Source organism: Protopterus annectens, chromosome 12.part0 (assembly GCF_019279795.1).
Source record: "Protopterus annectens isolate FY-2018-M chromosome 12.part0, PAN1.0, whole genome shotgun sequence".
NCBI classification, from domain to species: Eukaryota; Metazoa; Chordata; order Ceratodontiformes; family Protopteridae; genus Protopterus; species Protopterus annectens.
The window spans coordinates 1,282,233,296-1,282,250,370 of NC_056746.1; the positions used below are offsets into that span (position 1 = coordinate 1,282,233,296).

The 17,075-nt window shown below is 42.0% G+C and overlaps 1 protein-coding gene across 1 annotated transcript in view; it reads left to right on the forward strand.

Annotated features, from left to right (window-relative positions):
• The first annotated feature begins 6,119 nt into the window (after nt 1-6,119).
• The window catches only part of LOC122817136, an 84,070-nt gene continuing 73,114 nt past the window's right edge, over nt 6,120-17,075 (forward strand). The window contains exon 1 of the mRNA XM_044090331.1: nt 6,120-6,287. Coding sequence (XP_043946266.1) covers nt 6,132-6,287 — 156 coding nt within the window. The 5' untranslated portion in view covers nt 6,120-6,131. The remainder of the gene's footprint in view (nt 6,288-17,075) is intronic.

Genomic DNA, 17,075 nt, shown 5'->3' on the forward strand with positions numbered 1-17,075 from the left:
CACATGGGTGTGCATGCCTGTGAAGCTTTGGCCATGCTAATCTCAATTAGCTTCAAGCTATTGATAATGGCCATTTAACTACCTTACTGCACACTGATGCACATCACATGGTGTTTGCTACATGTAGCCATGTGCTATGGCTACCATTTATTCTCCTTGAGTTGACTTGATAAGTGGAAGAGGCCTCAATAGGCACAATCTTTGGCAGGTGTCTCTCCCTGTGCAGCATGAAGTGCATAAAACCTTTGCAGCAGCAGGTATAAAATGAATCGGAGAACTTGCTGGAGGACTGAGGGCCTCCTTTATAAACTGCATGTCTGATACCAGCTTGCCAGGACTGTAAGTGATGTAACTGGCATTACCCACTCTAGCCAGCAGCCATGGCATAAATACAATGAACTGGGAAAACAGTACAGACCTTTTCTGCCAATGACCATAACAGGTAGGGAAGGAAATATGTTTTTATTCTAAATATTCTAGTATTGAATTCTCTGTACAGCACCTGTAGCTGTAATTACCTTCTGATATTGGGGTTATACTGTGTTCATTAATGTTTTTTATAGTACCACAGAATATTGAGAAAATGAATTGCCTGCCAGAGGTAAGAGGGACAGTATAGTATTTTGTAGGTAGTAATATAGCATTGCCGCCTCATAGCAAGAGGTTCTCTGGTTTGATCCTTTGCTAGGGTGCCTTCTGTGCGGAGTCTACATGTCCTCCCTGTGGTCGTGTGGGTTTCCTGTGGGTGCTCCGGTTCCCTCCCACATCCCAAAGACATGCTGTAGGTGGATTGGGCGCTCTAAATTGGCCCTAGGTGTGAGTGTGTGGGTGCGTGTGCCTTCTGTGGAAGGTTGGGCATCGGGCTGGCAACTCAACTCAACACCATAAAACTCCACTGCCAATCATGAGCAGACAGGTGATCCGCTGTGGTGACCCCTAACCAGGAAAAGCTGAAAGAAATAAATTATGTGAAATACAATTGAACTGCTGTAATTGTATATTTTTTCATTTTCTTTTGTATTGCACTTTGTTTTTATCCATTTATTTCCCTTTGCCTGCAGGATCTGCCACAGTGCAGGTAGAGGTGATGTGACAGCCGCCACACTAATCACTTGGTCTCCAGCAGACCCCTAGGCCTGACTGCAGAGTGATGGTTACCCTGTGGAAGGTGACCCAGAGGGTTTGCTGGCAGTCTTCATTGACTCTTGTTATGAAGAGGGCAAAAGCTCCTTATCTGAGAGCAGTGCAGAGGAACCCACCTAAATCACCCATCAGGAGGTGTGGTGGCAGGTGTGGACTAAGGTGAACTATCACCTCATTGGCTAAACTGGCACCTTAGTGTACCTTTTCTTGTAGCTTGTAGAGTTGTGGCTGGCTGGCTCTAACCATCATGCAAACAGATGCCGAGTCTACCCATGATGTTGGCCACTAAGGTGACTGATTTCTGTGTGGGTTCCACTATGGGCAACATTGACAGGTCTACCTAATCCCTCCCTGCTTCCCATCTTTATCCCAAACCACGTTATCATTTCTCATTGAATCCTCCCTCTACACTTCCAGTCTCCATCTCTCTCTATTGCCCCCTTTACATGTCACCACCTCCATTGTCAGTCACTGAGTTCTTTGTTTTGTCTGCCCCTGCTTCCTTCCTTAAACCCTCCATCCTTCAGTTTTCCATGTTGCCTCCCCACTTTACTCCTTTTTAAAAACAAAAAAAAGCACCTGTCCTCCCAAAAATATACCAGTCTTCCCCCACTCACTTACCACACTTCCCTTTCAACTGTCCTTCAGTACACTCCTCTGCTTTTTCATGCCCATTTCTAACTGTCCAGCTTCCATTTTCTTCCCATATATAAAATCAGTTGGTGCTTTGTTGTGATGAACCCCTGTGAGCACCCCACTGTGCCTGTGTAACAACTATGGGGTGCTTCAATGTACATGTGAACATGCGTGTCATCTGACCTTCCACCTGCATGGATCTTTCTCCATGTCAGTCTCATGATTGCTCATAACGGTCTATTCAGTTGCATGGTCACTGCTGTTACTCTGGTGGTGAAGATTCATTATGCAGCACCACCACTTGCATACCTGCCTAGTCCCTGCCATGCAATGTTTTACTAAATTCATCTCCCTGTCACACAATGATGTACTAAATTTATCACACTATTCACTGCTGCGGGATCACATTATGCTTTTTTCTGAATACACTCCATAATCCTTTCAAACTGAGCATTCGCTCATATTTGAAATTCTGACAGCTGACTAGAGCTCCTGAACAGTAGTGAGAACCTATGAATTATCTGTTATTTTTATATGGGATTGTCTATTTTTGTGATAGCCTGAGTTTTTCTAGCGTACTTTCTGTGCTTACGTTTAAAGTGATTGCTCTTTTCCTCCCAAAAAGTAAATACTCGGCACTGCAGTCAAAATGTATTGACATGAACGCCAGCAATTCAAATTATGAACAAAAATTAATTTTTTATTCAAATTGTCAGTTTTGGGCTTAAAGTGACTGTGATCATTTTGATGTATGCTCTGAAACCAGCGTTGCCATACATTTCAGTGGTGTATTGAGTTACTTAAAGTACATCAACTGCGTAGTGGAGATAGGTGTTTGAGATAATATACACACAGCAGTGTGCCATTTGGTGCACATAATAGGTGATGCCCTGTGGTAGGTGGAAAACAAAAAAATGGAAAAAGGCAGACACCTTTAAAAAAAAGTGAACCAATGCACTGTTTGTAGGCACCGCTATAAATGAAAGTGCTCAAAATGGCAACCCCACCAAGCAGTGCTAAAACAATTTTTTTTTCTATACAACACAAAGCCCTTCAATTCCTGCATGCAGGAGCAGTGTACTGCATCCTTCATAAAAGAAGTCTAAGCAGTGGATTATAAAAAAAAAAAATTACACACTACTTTGAAATGATCACTGAAGCAAAATAATCCAAGTGTCTAAACTCATTCTGCACACCTGACCCTCAGTCTGAACTCATTCTGCACACCTGACCCTCAGTCTGAACTCATTCTGCACACCTGACCCTCAGTCTGAACTCATTCTGCACACCTGACCCTCAGTCTGAACTCATTCTGCACACCTGACCCTCAGTCTGAACTCATTCTGCACACCTGACCCTCAGTCTGAACTCATTCTGCACACCTGACCCTCAGTCTGAACTCATTCTGCACACCTGACCCTCGGTATACTAGGAGACTAGAGGTACACAGTGCACCAGAGTGTGTGCTATTCACTCAGTCAACACAGTCAGTGGTAAGAGAAAGCACATACCTCTCAACTATCCATACTTTTGCAGATTGTCCAGATTTTTGCCTCATATTTTTGGTTATTTCTCATAAAATTGTGGTTTTATGGCAAATCCTTGAGTATTAGTCAGAAAACAATGACACATCTGAGTTTCAGACTTCATACCCTTCTGAAAAATCCATGCTAATGCAAAAACTGTTCTAAGTTTTTAATAGAAATATTTAAAAATTCTCTTGTGCCTTTGTCCCCCATTTATGGCTGTGTCCAGATTTCTTGGTATAACAGGGTGAGCGGTAAGAGAAGGCATAATAGGATAACATTGCACAACACAAGGGTTTTGTACTCCAGAATGTACTGTAAACCTATGAAGAAGTGTTATTTCCTTAGAATTCTACCACATATAATCATTGATGCATTATTTATTACACATTAGTACAGGCGTCTTTCACAGATGAGCAGGTGGATTGAATTGCAGTGCATGGCCTTAATCTTAAAAAAGCTATTATGCACCACCCAAGACATAGGGAACTTGCAGACTTTGGATCCAACCCAGTTTGGCTTTGTCAAAGGCAGATCATGCCTTTTAAACTTGGTTGACTTTTTCGAGACAGTCACCAAGGCCATTGATGAGGGAAAGGCAGTCCATACAGCCTACCTTGACCTGGCAAAGGCCTTCGACACAATACCCCACTCAGGTATCATCAAAAAACTCATCAGCTTGAATGTAAACCCATACATCACAAGATGGGTTGCAAACTGGCTAAGTGACAGAACCCACAGGGTCAGAGTTGCTGGAGCCATGTCAGACTCAAAGCCTGTCACAAGTGGTGTCCCACAGGGATCAGTCCTGGGTCCACTCTTGTTCGGCATCTACTTTTCTGGAGTACAAGCAAACACAAGAGGGTTATGGCTGACAAAGTTTGCAGATGACTGCAAACTGGGCGCCTAGAGAAAACACCTCTAACACAGATATCCTTCAGAAGGGTCTCACAGAACCGAATAACTGGTGCCAGAGCCATGGCCTAAAGTTAAATGCCCAGAAATGCATAGACATACCCTTCGAAAAACAAGGTTACCCCTAGCTACCATATAGGTGGCAATCCACTGAGCACAGAAGAAGTCATCAGGGATCTGGGGACCCAGGTTGACAGTAGCCTTTCGCTTGACACTCATGTTGCTAAAGTAGTTAGGAAAACCTTCTACATTGCCCACCTGATCATGAAGGGATTCACATCTAGATCAAGGAGGTCATCGCCCCTGTACTCATCACTCATTAGACCTATGATTGAGTACAATGCCCCATTCGAATGTATCTGACCAGACACTTGCAGCAGCTGGAAAGGCCCCAAAAGTTCCTCACCAAAGGATAAAGGGTCTCAAAAATATGTCTTATGCTGCCCGACTGAAAGAACTCCAGCTCTATTCAGTCTCATACCGCTTGCTCAGAGGTGACCTGTGCCTGACATATAAGGCCATGTCAAACCCTGATTTGATGAATATGCTTCACCTCAAAAATCTAGATCCTCAGAACCACAAGGGCGGAGACTTGAACCTTGACACGGTTATTAATAGAACATGCTGGAGGGACAGATTCATCACCCAGAGACTCCCTATGCTGTGGAACAAAATCCCGGTACATGTGAGGCAGAGCACCTCGCTGGCCTTGTTCAAGAGGAATCTTGACCAATGGATGGGGGATCGCAGATATACCCCAGGGATTACTTCAGTGTCACTGCTTGACAGAGGCACAGCAAAATAATAGGCATAGTTTTATTCAAACTAAAGGGGTGGCGAAAGCCAAATAACTATGGGCTAGGCTTATAAATGCCCTTGGGCAGATAGCCTAGTATGAACCTATGAACCCTGAAGGCTGTAAAATGAATATAATTATCACACACCGTGAATATCTTGAAATGAATCCGTTACTTAAGTGACCAACAAAGGTGTTCCATCCATTACTGCAGATAATGTGATATCTTCAGTTTTATCATACAGTAAAATGTGTGTATGTAACAATACAGACCTCATCACATTCCATTTCTGTCCACAAAGCCTACTGGACCAGTCAATTGCCTGATATACACACCCATAATTTCACTTTTGCATGTTCCTGTTGTATCTGGACTGGAACAATCAAATTAAATGGGAGCTAACCAAATAAGGTTAGTTTTGCTATGTTATAAAAAGGACTATGCTCTGTGATAATTTTCCTTTATAGCACCATTGTCTCTCTTACTGTAGCATATGTCTGTAGTATTCCATTTGTTTTTTGCTGAATGTGTAAGTATATGATCAGATATACAAGTTTGCTAATGAGCTCTGCAAGTTGAGATACAAAAGTGGTTATGTCCACCTTGAAATATGGAATTGCACATATGAATATGGTGCAGATAAGCTATTGTCAAATTACTACTGGCACTTTTTACATAAAGCTTAATACTATTCTTGGATTCCATGTAGTGCTGCGAAATATAAAACAATCTAAAGCCATTTCCAACAAATTCAGCAGTCACACTAAGACATTTTGTTGTCTCATTACATTTTGTATTACTGTATTATATTAAATTACTCATGGAGACGTATAGCATATTCCTTGCTTTCCAATTGGGTTCCTATGTTAACACTGGCCAGACTCTTACACAGCTTAATGTGGTGGGCTGGCTGGGGGCCAGCTAAAAAGAAAGAAGGAACCATTCTGGCCTCTTCTCCTTTGTTTTCCCTTTCTCATAACTAATACCCCAACTTGCAGAACCAAGACAGTAAAGTAACGGACCAGGAATCTTATACATTCACTCAGCCAGATTCTGGTTCCTAAGCAGCTTTAAGAATGGTATACATCTGAGTTTATTATGGTACAGCTCTCCCATGATGCTTGGTTACATTTTTTCCTATCTCAGTAAGAGTCTGACAGCAAGTTTAAGCAGGAGGACTGTGACGTGTGGCCCTGTTCTCAGACACACAGAAGAAAAGGCAGGCTGCAGGGGAAATCAGCAGAGCCCTGGTTTATTTTCATCTGTAACGGTTGGTACATTTTCCATTGCAGCTTATTTTCAGCTGCGATACTTTGTGCTTGTTTGCTTTCTTGCATAACTTTCAGTGGTCAAAAGCAACAGCTGTTTACAGAGAAGATAGAGCAAAATCTTTCTTTTTTTTTTTTTTTTTACCTCCACCTTTATACGAAAACCTGAATGCCACATTATGCAATCATTCTGTAACTTGTTTGCAAAGTGTTTTAAAATTGTATACAGTTACACAGAAAATGCTTCTGTAAGTAGCACACATAAGGAAAAGTTCCATAAAGTTCTATAAATTTGAGCTGGGAGGTGGGGCTGTTAAGCTCCAGAAAATAGCAGATGTGTTTCTAATTTTATGCAACGGTAAAGCTAAGCACAACAATACTTTATTGAACAAAACTTTGCATGAAACTATATTTTTCCTCCTCTTATGGCTAGAAAGGAAACTTTCTACATTGTTTAATAGACATACTGGGAGCAGATACCCATTTTACACTTGCAAATGACCACACTATGTAAATGCTCTTTCCGTTTCTACTTGTCCTTTTGGAGAGTACAACTTTTTTAGGGATTCAGCATTTTATTTTGAGGGGGTGGGAGTAGCATGTTGCTTGGCAAATACTTTTATTTACTAAATTTGTTTTTAAAAGGGAAGCAGTAAACTGAAAGTTACAAAACTATCCCACTTTGCAACAGTAAGCAAATCTTTGACACTAAGTTTGAAATGCAGTAGTGGCAGTGAAAATTAATTTAAAGTTTCCATTTGACTTTGACTTGAGTGTTAATTGCTGAGGTCAGACAGGACATGTTGCAGGGCCTGTGCGGAGTCCATGCCAAACACCGGCCTTTCAGTTTTAATGCTTGGCAAGCAGCCAAGACTCTCATTTTCAGTGTTCAAGGCAGCAGTTATTGTACAGCAAAAAGCTGCTTAAAGGAGTTTAGTATGGCCTGCTCACTTCCCTAGTTTTGTTGAGTAGAAATCTGTTTATAGGACCAAACAAGCTGAATCCAGGTTATTTTGGTGTTCTAAGTCCCCTCCGCTATGCAACATGAATGTTTGTCAAAAATGCAGACCAGTAATGCTGTTATGAATACTCAAACATCAGAAGTACCCAGTGCTCACCAATAACAAAGCATTCAAAAACTAAATATGTCGAATATCTATACCAGTAATATGTACTAATAAGAGTTGTTTATTAATACACCATTTACATTATAAATACTTGCTATATTATATTTTGTGAACATTTTTTCAAATGTGATGCTGGCAAAAATTTGCACTAACATTGCAGACGTAGCGTACTGTGTGTGACAGTACAGTTGATACAATACATTTGTCCTTGGGCATATTTAGAAAGAAGCTGTGCTCCATTAGTTTGCTGTTCTTGGAAATTTGAATTGATATACAACAATAGCACATTACTTGCAAATAACTTATAAATGCTTGCATTTTTGTTAAATCATAAAATCCTGAATGTTAGTAGAACAACATATCCCTTTTAACCCAGTGGAGAGGTTATTAATAGAAGAATTATAGGTTCATAGGTTGGTACTAGGCTATCGGCCCTAGGGCCTATACAAGCCTAGCCATAACAATTCCATGGCTATGAGAAAATAAGATTAAACTATGGGAAGTAGTAATGTTTAGAAAGCTGTAATACGCAAGTCTGAAACTTTACTTGATAGATACAAATATTATTATAATGTTTAATAGTAATTTTTTTGCTTGTAATGTGTTAACCAATGTCCTGTAATAAAGTCTTACTGACTGTGACTTGTGCCATGTAGCAATGATTGCAATATTCCTTGAGCATGTACTTAACTGCATTAATCAAAGGTAAATCTAAAAAAAAACAGAAACCAAAAGCATTAAATTACAAATACATTAATCAGAGTCCTAAACTAAACACCATAATGCTTCATTACACAGCCCTAATTTCTGTATTGCTGAATCAGCAGGGGCAGCCCGTGCTATTGGACTGCATGACTGCAGCCCTCCCAGCTGTAAAACAAAGAAAGACCCCAGCTGTAGAAGAAAGAAGAAAAAACATTTTAAAAAAAGGGTAAAAATCACAGACTTTCACGCATGCGCACTCGCGGCATTTCCGACATCTGGACTGCCGCTGAACCAGTCTGGAGCATGCGCAGAGCTCCCGACTGATTCAGCAGCAGTCCGGATTGCAAACACAGCAGTCAATAGCATCCCAGAAGTCTGTGCAGTTAGGTACAACTGCATAGACTGGAAAGGGAATGGACTGCAACATCCACAGGCTGGCCTGCTCTCGCAGGAAGCAAGGATGTCACCATGGGATCGGTGACATCCACAGGAGCTAACAGAAGGCCCTAGAAGCATATCAAGTGGAAATATGGAGCTATACAGCACAATGAAGGCCCTGGTCCCGGGTAAGTGTGTGTATCTATATATTTTTTTAATTAGAGTTAATATTATGTAGAAGTTGGATAGTGCAGTTGTAAGATTCTAATATTTGTAAACTTGTTCCCAGTTTATAAGTTGTAGCTTTTATGGTTTTGCTTGCCTTAGTTATGGTGTATATTGTAATGATCCTGGATGCTTACCTTTTTTTCTCTCTAGAGATGATTCAGCAGTGATTGCTTAGTATGAAATGAAATATCACTCATCATCATTCTCTTTCGGCTTTTCCTGTTAGGGGTCGCCACAGCGGATCATCTCTTTCCATTTCTTCCTATCCTCTGCATCTTGCTCTGTCACACCAACCGCCTGCATGTCCTCTCTCACCACATCCATAAACCTTATCTTAGGCCTTCCTCTATTCCTCTTACCTGGCAGCTCCATCCTTAGCATCTTTTTCCCAATATACCCATCATCCCTCCTCAGCACATGTCCAAACCAACGCAATCTCATCTCTCTTGCTTAGTCTCCAAACTGTCCAACATGAGCTTGACCCTCTAATATACTGATTCCTAATCCTATCCATCCTAGTCACACCGAGTGCAAATCTTAACATCTTTAACTCTGCCACATCCAGCTCTGACTCCTGCCTTTTTGTCAATGCCACTGTCTCCAACCCATATAACATAGCTGGTCTCACTACCCTCTTGTAGACCTTCCCTTTCACTCTTACTGGTACCAGTCTGTCACAAATCACTCCTGACACTCTTCTCCACCCATTCCACCCTGCCTGTACTCTCTTCTTCACCTCTCTTCCACATTCACCATAACTCTGAACTGTTGATCCCAAGTACTTATCCCTCTTATTTACACACATATATTCTGTCTTAGCCCTGCTGACCTTCATTCCTCTGCTCTCTAGAGCATATCTCCACCTCTCCAGAGTCTCCTCAACCTGATTCCTACTCTCACTACAGATCACAATGTCATCTGCAAACATCATAGTCCACGGGGACTCCTGTCTGATCTCATCTGTCAACCTGTCCATCACCACTGCAAATAAGAAAGGACTCTGAGCTAATCCTTGATGTAATCCCACCTCCACCTTAAACGGATCTGTCACTCCCACTGCAGTCCTCACCACTGTCACACTACCCTCGTACATATCCTGTACCACTCTTACATACTTCTGCCACTCCCGACTTCCTCATACAATACCACAACTCTTCTCTAGGCACCCTGTTGTATGCTTTCTCCAAGTCTACAAAGACACAATGCAACTCCTTCTGACCTTCTCTGCATTTCTCCAACAACACTCTCAGAGCAAACATTGCATCTGTAGTACTCTTTCCTGGCATGAAACCATACTGCTGATCACTAATCATCACCTCCCTTCTTAACCTTGCTTCCACTACTTTCCCATAACTTCAAGCTGTGACTAATCAGTTTTATCCCTCTGTAGTTACTGCAGCTCTGCACATCACCCTTATTCTTAAAGATAGGTATCAAAACACTTTTTCTCCACTCCTCAGGCATCCTCTGACTTTCCAAAATTTCATTAAACAATCTAGTTAGAAATTCCACTGCCATTTCTCCTAAGCACCTCCATGCTTCCATTGGTATGTCATCTGGGCCAACAGCCTTTCCATTCTTCATCCTCTTCATAGCTGCCCTTACTTCCTCCTTGCTAATCTGTTTCACTTCCTGATTCACTATCCCCACATCATCCAACCTTCTCTCTCTCATTCTCTTCATTCATCAGCCTCTCAAAATACTCTTTCCATCTACTCAACACACTCTCCTCTCTTGAGTACCTTTCCCTCACTATCCTTTATCACCCTTACTTGCTGCACATCTTTCCCAGCTCTGTCCCTCTGTCTAGCCAATCGGTACAGGTCCTTTTCTCTTTAGTGTCCAATCTCTCGTACAACTCTCCATATGCCTTATCCTTAGCTTTCGCCACCTCTCTTTTTGCCATGCGCCTCATCTCCTTATACTCATGTCTACTTTCTTCATCTCTTTGACAATCCCATTTCTTCTTCGCCAGCCTCTTCCTCTGTATACTCTCCTGTACTTCCTCATTCCACCACCAGGTCTCCTTGTCCTCCTTCCTCTGTCCAGATGTCACACCAAGCTTACTAGTTCTGCTGTAGTTACCCAGCTATTCGGTAACTCTCCACTGCCTCCCAGTGCCTGTCTTAACTCTTCCCTAAACTCCACTTCACAATCACCCTTTAACTTCCACCATTTAATCCTTGGCACTGCTTTCACACTCCTCCTCCTCTTCTTGATCACAGTCATTCTACATACCACCATTCTATGCTGCTTAACTACACTTTCCCCTGCCACCACTTTACAGTCTCCAATCTCCTTCAGACTGGCCCTCCTACATAGGATATAATCCACCTGTGAGCATCTTCCTCCACTCTTGTACATCACCCTATGCTCCTCCCTCTTAAAATATGTATTCACGACAGCCATGTCCATCCTTTTCGCAAAATCCACAATCATCTGACCTTCTGCATTCCTCTCCTTAACACCATACCTGCCCATCACTTCCGCATCCCCTCTGTTCACTTCAACATGCCCATTAAAGTCCGCTCCAATAACTAGTCTCTCACCCTTGGGTACACTCACCACAACTTCATCCAACTCACTCCAAAATTTCTCTCTCGTCCATCGCACACCCAACTTGTGGAGCATATGCACTAACAACATTCATCATTACACCATCAATTTCGAGCTTCATAAACATCACTCTTGTCAGACACTCTCTCTTCTATAGGTTGGTCAGCCCTAGGCAGCCTACTAGCCTACAAGCAACTACAAACCAACAATTGGCTATTTCTTCCCACATTATTTACTTTCCTGGACCCCTGTCTAGCAGGGCGAGTGACGTGATCCCTGGGGTGTATTTCCTTTCTCCCATCCAATCGTCAAGGTTCCTCTTGAAGAGGTCCAAAGAGGCACTCTGCTTGACATGTATGGGCAATCTATTCCAGAGTCTGGGGAGTCTCTGGGTCAGGAACCTATCCCTCCAGCATGTTTTGTTTATTGTGATGACAAGGTTTAGATCCCTGGAGCGTGTCTAAAACGCTCTTGGCATATTGTTCCTTTAGTATAACCCCTACCCCATTTCTCCTGCCAGCCACACCATGATAAAACAATTTGAACCCGTTTTCTAAACACCTGGCCTTACTTCCCTTCCATCTGGTCTCTTGCACACACAATATATCAACCTTCCTTCTCTCCATCATATCAGCTAGCTCTCTCCCTATACCAGTCATACTGCCAACATTCAAAGTTCCTACCCCCACTGCTACACTCCTAACCTTCCTCCTATCTTCCTGCCTTCGGGCATGCCTTCGCCCTCCTCTTCGGCCAACAGTAGCCCAATTTCCACCAGCACCCTGTTGGCTAACAGTACTGGTGGTGGTCGTTAACCCGGGCCTCGACCGATCCGGTATGCAATTATGAAAAGTTCTCCGCATCAGTAATTTTTGGCAGAAGTTTTATGCCGGATGCCCTTCCTGACGCAACCCTCCCCATTTATCCGGGCTTGGGACCGGCACAAAGAAATGCACTGGCTTGTGCATCCCCAGTGGCTGGGTTGTGAAATGAAATATCACTAGCGCAGATAATTTATCTGCAATCCTTGTGATGCCAGTTTCAAAGAGGGTACATTTACCTCTTGAGATATGGTCTACTACCTTCTCAGAAACAGTTGTGTTAGGTTGATTAATATTTCCCCTGGTATGTTGCTATGTTAAATAACTTTTGCAGTCAAGGTTTAAGCCACCTGCAATTACTGTTAAACCCCTTTTGGTATGTGATAGCAGGTGGTTTATGGTTTATTTCATTAGTCTGATTTTGTGGTGAGATGTAGAGTGATGCTATGAAAGGCTTTGTTTTATCCCCATGCATTGCCTGTATTAGGGTCCACTTTGGACTGGAGTTAGAGGAAGTATTTGTGGTAGTTAGGGTGGCATTGAGTTGGCTTTCTTTTCTACTGTTATGATCCGTTATTCTTTTTTCCCAGGACAGTTGTCTACAGTGTATATGTAATATCTCTTTGCATGTCTGACATCCAACTACCATTTTTAGCCATAATTCTGCTAAGGTAATTATTTTGTCATTGTTTGAGAGCCATAAATCCAGTTCCCATTTGTTATTCAAGCTTGTTGTAGTCATTTGTGTATTGGTTTAGCTGTTGTAGCCTCAAAGTGGGACAGGTGACAAGTAGTGGGAGGGGTTTAACCTGTTAATACTCTTTTGGGTTACATTATGTGGTCTATAGTTTTAGTTGTATATCCCCTGCTTGATAGTAGTAGGCGAAGGTAAATCTGCATAATCTGTCTTGTATGTATGTGTGTAAGTGTAATGCCCAATTGCTTTATACTGCTGGCTAGAGAGAACACATGGTGGTGGGTAGAGAATACCTCAGGCTTGAGCCCTGTACTTTGGTTGCAGGTGGCAAGGGCCTGAATTCCCTACCCACCACCATTTGTAAAAAAATTGCAGATTTTTGCCTCATTTGTTCTGTTCCTCATAAAATCTGTGGTGTCTGTATTTTTGTTATTTTATGCAGTCAGTAGTGCAGTGGTGCACTGGTAGTGTTGTTGCCTGACAGCTGCACGTTCTCTGGTTTGATTCTTGGCTGGGGTGCATTAGCTTTTGTTCCAAGTCAGACTTTCCTGGTTAACAAATGTTAAATAAAAATAACCGGCATTTGAATTTCAGACTTCATACTCTTCAGAAAGTACACTGTAACAAAACCTTTTATTCTAGCAATTTTCTAAGTTTATAACGCGGGTATTTGAAATTTGTCCCTATTTTTGGGACTGTATTTCCCCCATTATTGGCTTTGTCCAGGTTTTTTGTGCTAAGGTTAAGAGCTATGGTTTGAACTAAATTCACTGAATACATTTGGGGGCTGTATTCCCCCATTACTGACTTTGTCTGTGTGTTTTTTTTTGCTAAGAGGTTGAGGGCTATGGAACTGAATTCGCTGAATATGTTTGAGGGCTGTTTTCCCCCATTATTGGCTTTGTTTAGGTGTCTGTGCTAAGAGGTTGACAGCTATGGTGAGAACCAAATTCACTAAATGGTAGCCATTTAAGTTTTAAGTCTTCCTCACTTTCACAAAACAGATGATTTGGCATAATGGTATATTGCACTGAGTGTTTTGCACAGGGTCCTGGGTTCAATACTTGGCAGTGAAATGTATGATGGTAACACAGCATTTTATTCTAGCAACTTTCTAACATTATACAAGCAATGTTTAAAATGTGTCTCTGTTTTTTTTGGATTTTGTCCCCCCAATAAATTTTGGCTCTTTCCAGATTTCTTGTGCTGCAAAGTTCAGAGATATAGCTGAGTGTTAAGTAGATTTTACAAGAAGCTGAGAGCTGCAGGGAACAAAAGTTTAGTGCTCCTTATGTTAAGTTTGCTTGCATTGTTAATAGCACAACAGGTATGGTGCTTGCTTTTGATGCAGAAGGCTGTGGGTTCTACTCCCACAGTAGGTAGATGTATTACTGATACTGTACTGTGTTATAAAGGGGGTGGATGCTGCAGTCCTTGGCGAAGATACCTAGTAACTATGAACCTGTTATCAGTTTCCTATCCATTCCCTATTGCAATATTACTAGCTTATAATTTTTTTTAATGGAACATAGGCAATTTATTCCTCAAGTGCAACGGGCACTTTATTTGTAGATGAAACAATGAAATATAAAGTTGCTTGATAGCAGCAACCTCCATTAGTTACAGATCTCTTTAATGTGGAATTATTTAGATGACTTTTACTTCAGAGATTGTGCATATTTACTGATACTGGTGGATTGTAGAAGTTTGAGTAGACATTTATGATGGAAATGTTCTGAATTTGGCAGTTTTGTCATTATTGGTGCATGCATTTTTGTTTCATTGTTTACTGGAAAAATGTTCAAAACAATAAATTTAAAATGCCCTCTAACAACTGTACTGTATTGTACAAGGAATATAATTTAATACAATCAGGAAGGTGTATCAAAGAGCACATGCATGTTTCGTGTGCAAGGGGCCTATGATTTGAAAACAGCCCAAAGTTAGTCTTTATCTACCACTGGCAAAATGTATTTTCTTTGAATGTGGGTTTCAATGCTGTTTCAATGAATGTGAGTTTCAAGGGCAAAGAACTTTTAATGCTAAGTCTGTTTTCATTGTGAGACTGCATTGCTTTGTTTAGCAGATGTCTTTGTGTTTGTGCTGTAAAATGCAAAATAAAACTTTCAAATGAAGTCCAAATCATCGTAGAAGTAAAGCAGTATGCACATTAGTGTTTATGGTAAATGGGGTGAAATAGCCAAGTAATGGTTCATTGGAATGGCTGCAGGGGGGAGGCTCCATTTGACCATGATTTTGTGAGGGGGAAAGAATGCAAACTCAGACAGCCCCGGCTAAACTATACATCTCAACTGTCCAGATTTTCACAGAATTAATAGATTTTTGCTTCTTATTTTTGGTTTGTTCCTCATAAAATTTGTGGTTTTCTGGCAAATCATTTAGGAATTAAGTCACTAAATAATGACACACTGAATTTGACTTCATAACCTTCAGAAAAATGCATGCTAAAGCAAGACCCGTTATATTCTATCAGCTGTCTGTTTATAAAAGAGCAATTTGTAGTACTGTTTATATGTTCCCCCAATATATTTGGCCTTGTCCAGATTTCCTGCATTAACAGGTTGAGAGGTACGTGCAAATTGCTTTATAGGTTCATAGACTAGTACCAACCTATGAACCTATCGGCCCTAGGGCCTATACAAGCCTAGGGCTATTTCTTCCCACACTATTTACTTCTCTGGACCCCTGTCTAGCAGGGCGACTGACGTGATCCCTGGGGTGAATTTCCTTTCTCCCATCCAATCATCAAGGTTCCTTTTGAAGAGGACCAAAGAGGCACTCTGCTTGACATGTCTGGGGAGTCTCTGGGTCAGGAACCTATCCCTCCAGCATGTTTTGTTTATTGTGATGACAAGGTTTAGATCCCTGGAGCGTGTGGCTCTGAGGGATTGGGATTTCTTTAAGTGTAGCATGTCCAACAGCTCTGGGTTTGACATGGCCTTGTATGTTAAGCAAAGATCGCCTCTGAGTAGACGATATGCGACAGAGTATAGCTGGAGTTTTTTGAGGCGGTCAGCATAGGGCATCTGCTTTAGGCCTGTGATTCTTTTAGTGAGGTATTTCTGTGGCCTTTTCAGTTGTTGCAGATGTCTTGAGAGGTACATACCAAACGGGGCATAGGTACATGCCAAACCGGGCATTGTATTCTATAATGGGTCTAATGAGGGATGAGTACAGTGGGACAATGACCTCTCTGGATGAAAAGCCCTTGGTGATAAGGTGTGCCACATAGAAGGATTTCCTGACTGTTCTGGCGATGTGGTTATCGAAGGTGAGACCACTGTCCACCTGTGTCCCTAAGTCTCTTATCAAACTTGCAGTGTTTAGTGTACTGCCACCTATATGGTAATTCACGGATACATGTTTTTTCCCAAAGGGGATAACTATACATTTCTTGGCATTGAGCTTGAGCCCATGGCTCTGGCACCAAGCATCTGTTTCTGTAAGGCCCTTTTGTAGAGTATCCACATCATTTGGGGATTCAATAATGGCTCCCAGTTTGCAGTCATCTGCAAACTTTGTTATCCAGAGTCCCTTATTGTTGGCCTGTACTTCAGAGAAGTAGATGCCAAACAAGAGTGGTCCCAGAACTGAACCCTGAGGTACTTCACTTGTCACTTGTCTGGAGCTGGATTTGGAGTCGGCTACTTTTACAGTGTGGGTTCTATCAGTAAGACAGTTAGCAACCCATTGGGTGACGTAGGGATTAATGCCCAGCTTAGTAAGTTTATCTATGATTCCAGAGTGGGGGATGGTGTCAAAGGCCTTGGCAAGGTCTAGATAGGCTGTGTGGACCACCTTACCCTTGTCCATGGCTCTGGAGACTGATTCGAAGAAGTCAGTTAAGTTCAGGAGACAAGATTGGCCCTTTACAAACCCAAACTGGGTGGGGTCCAGTGTTTGAAGGTTGCCAATGTCTGTTTATAAGTTCTATGATAATACGCTCCATGGCCTTGCAGATAAGGCTTGTCAGACTGATGGGACGGTAGTTTCCAGGATCCAAGGTGGATCCCCCCTTGTGGAGTGGGATAACTGTAGCTGTGCACCACTCAGTGGGCATGAAACCTGAGGTGAGGCTATGATTAAACATGACACTTAGGTGAGGTGCCAGTTCATATTGTAGTGCATGTAGTACACAGCCCAGGATGTCATCTGGTCCCATGGATGCTGCATTCTTAGCTTTGGAAAGAGTGTTTTTTTACCTGTGTGGCCATTATTACCGGAATTTGGCAATCTTCCGGTATTGAGATGGGCCAT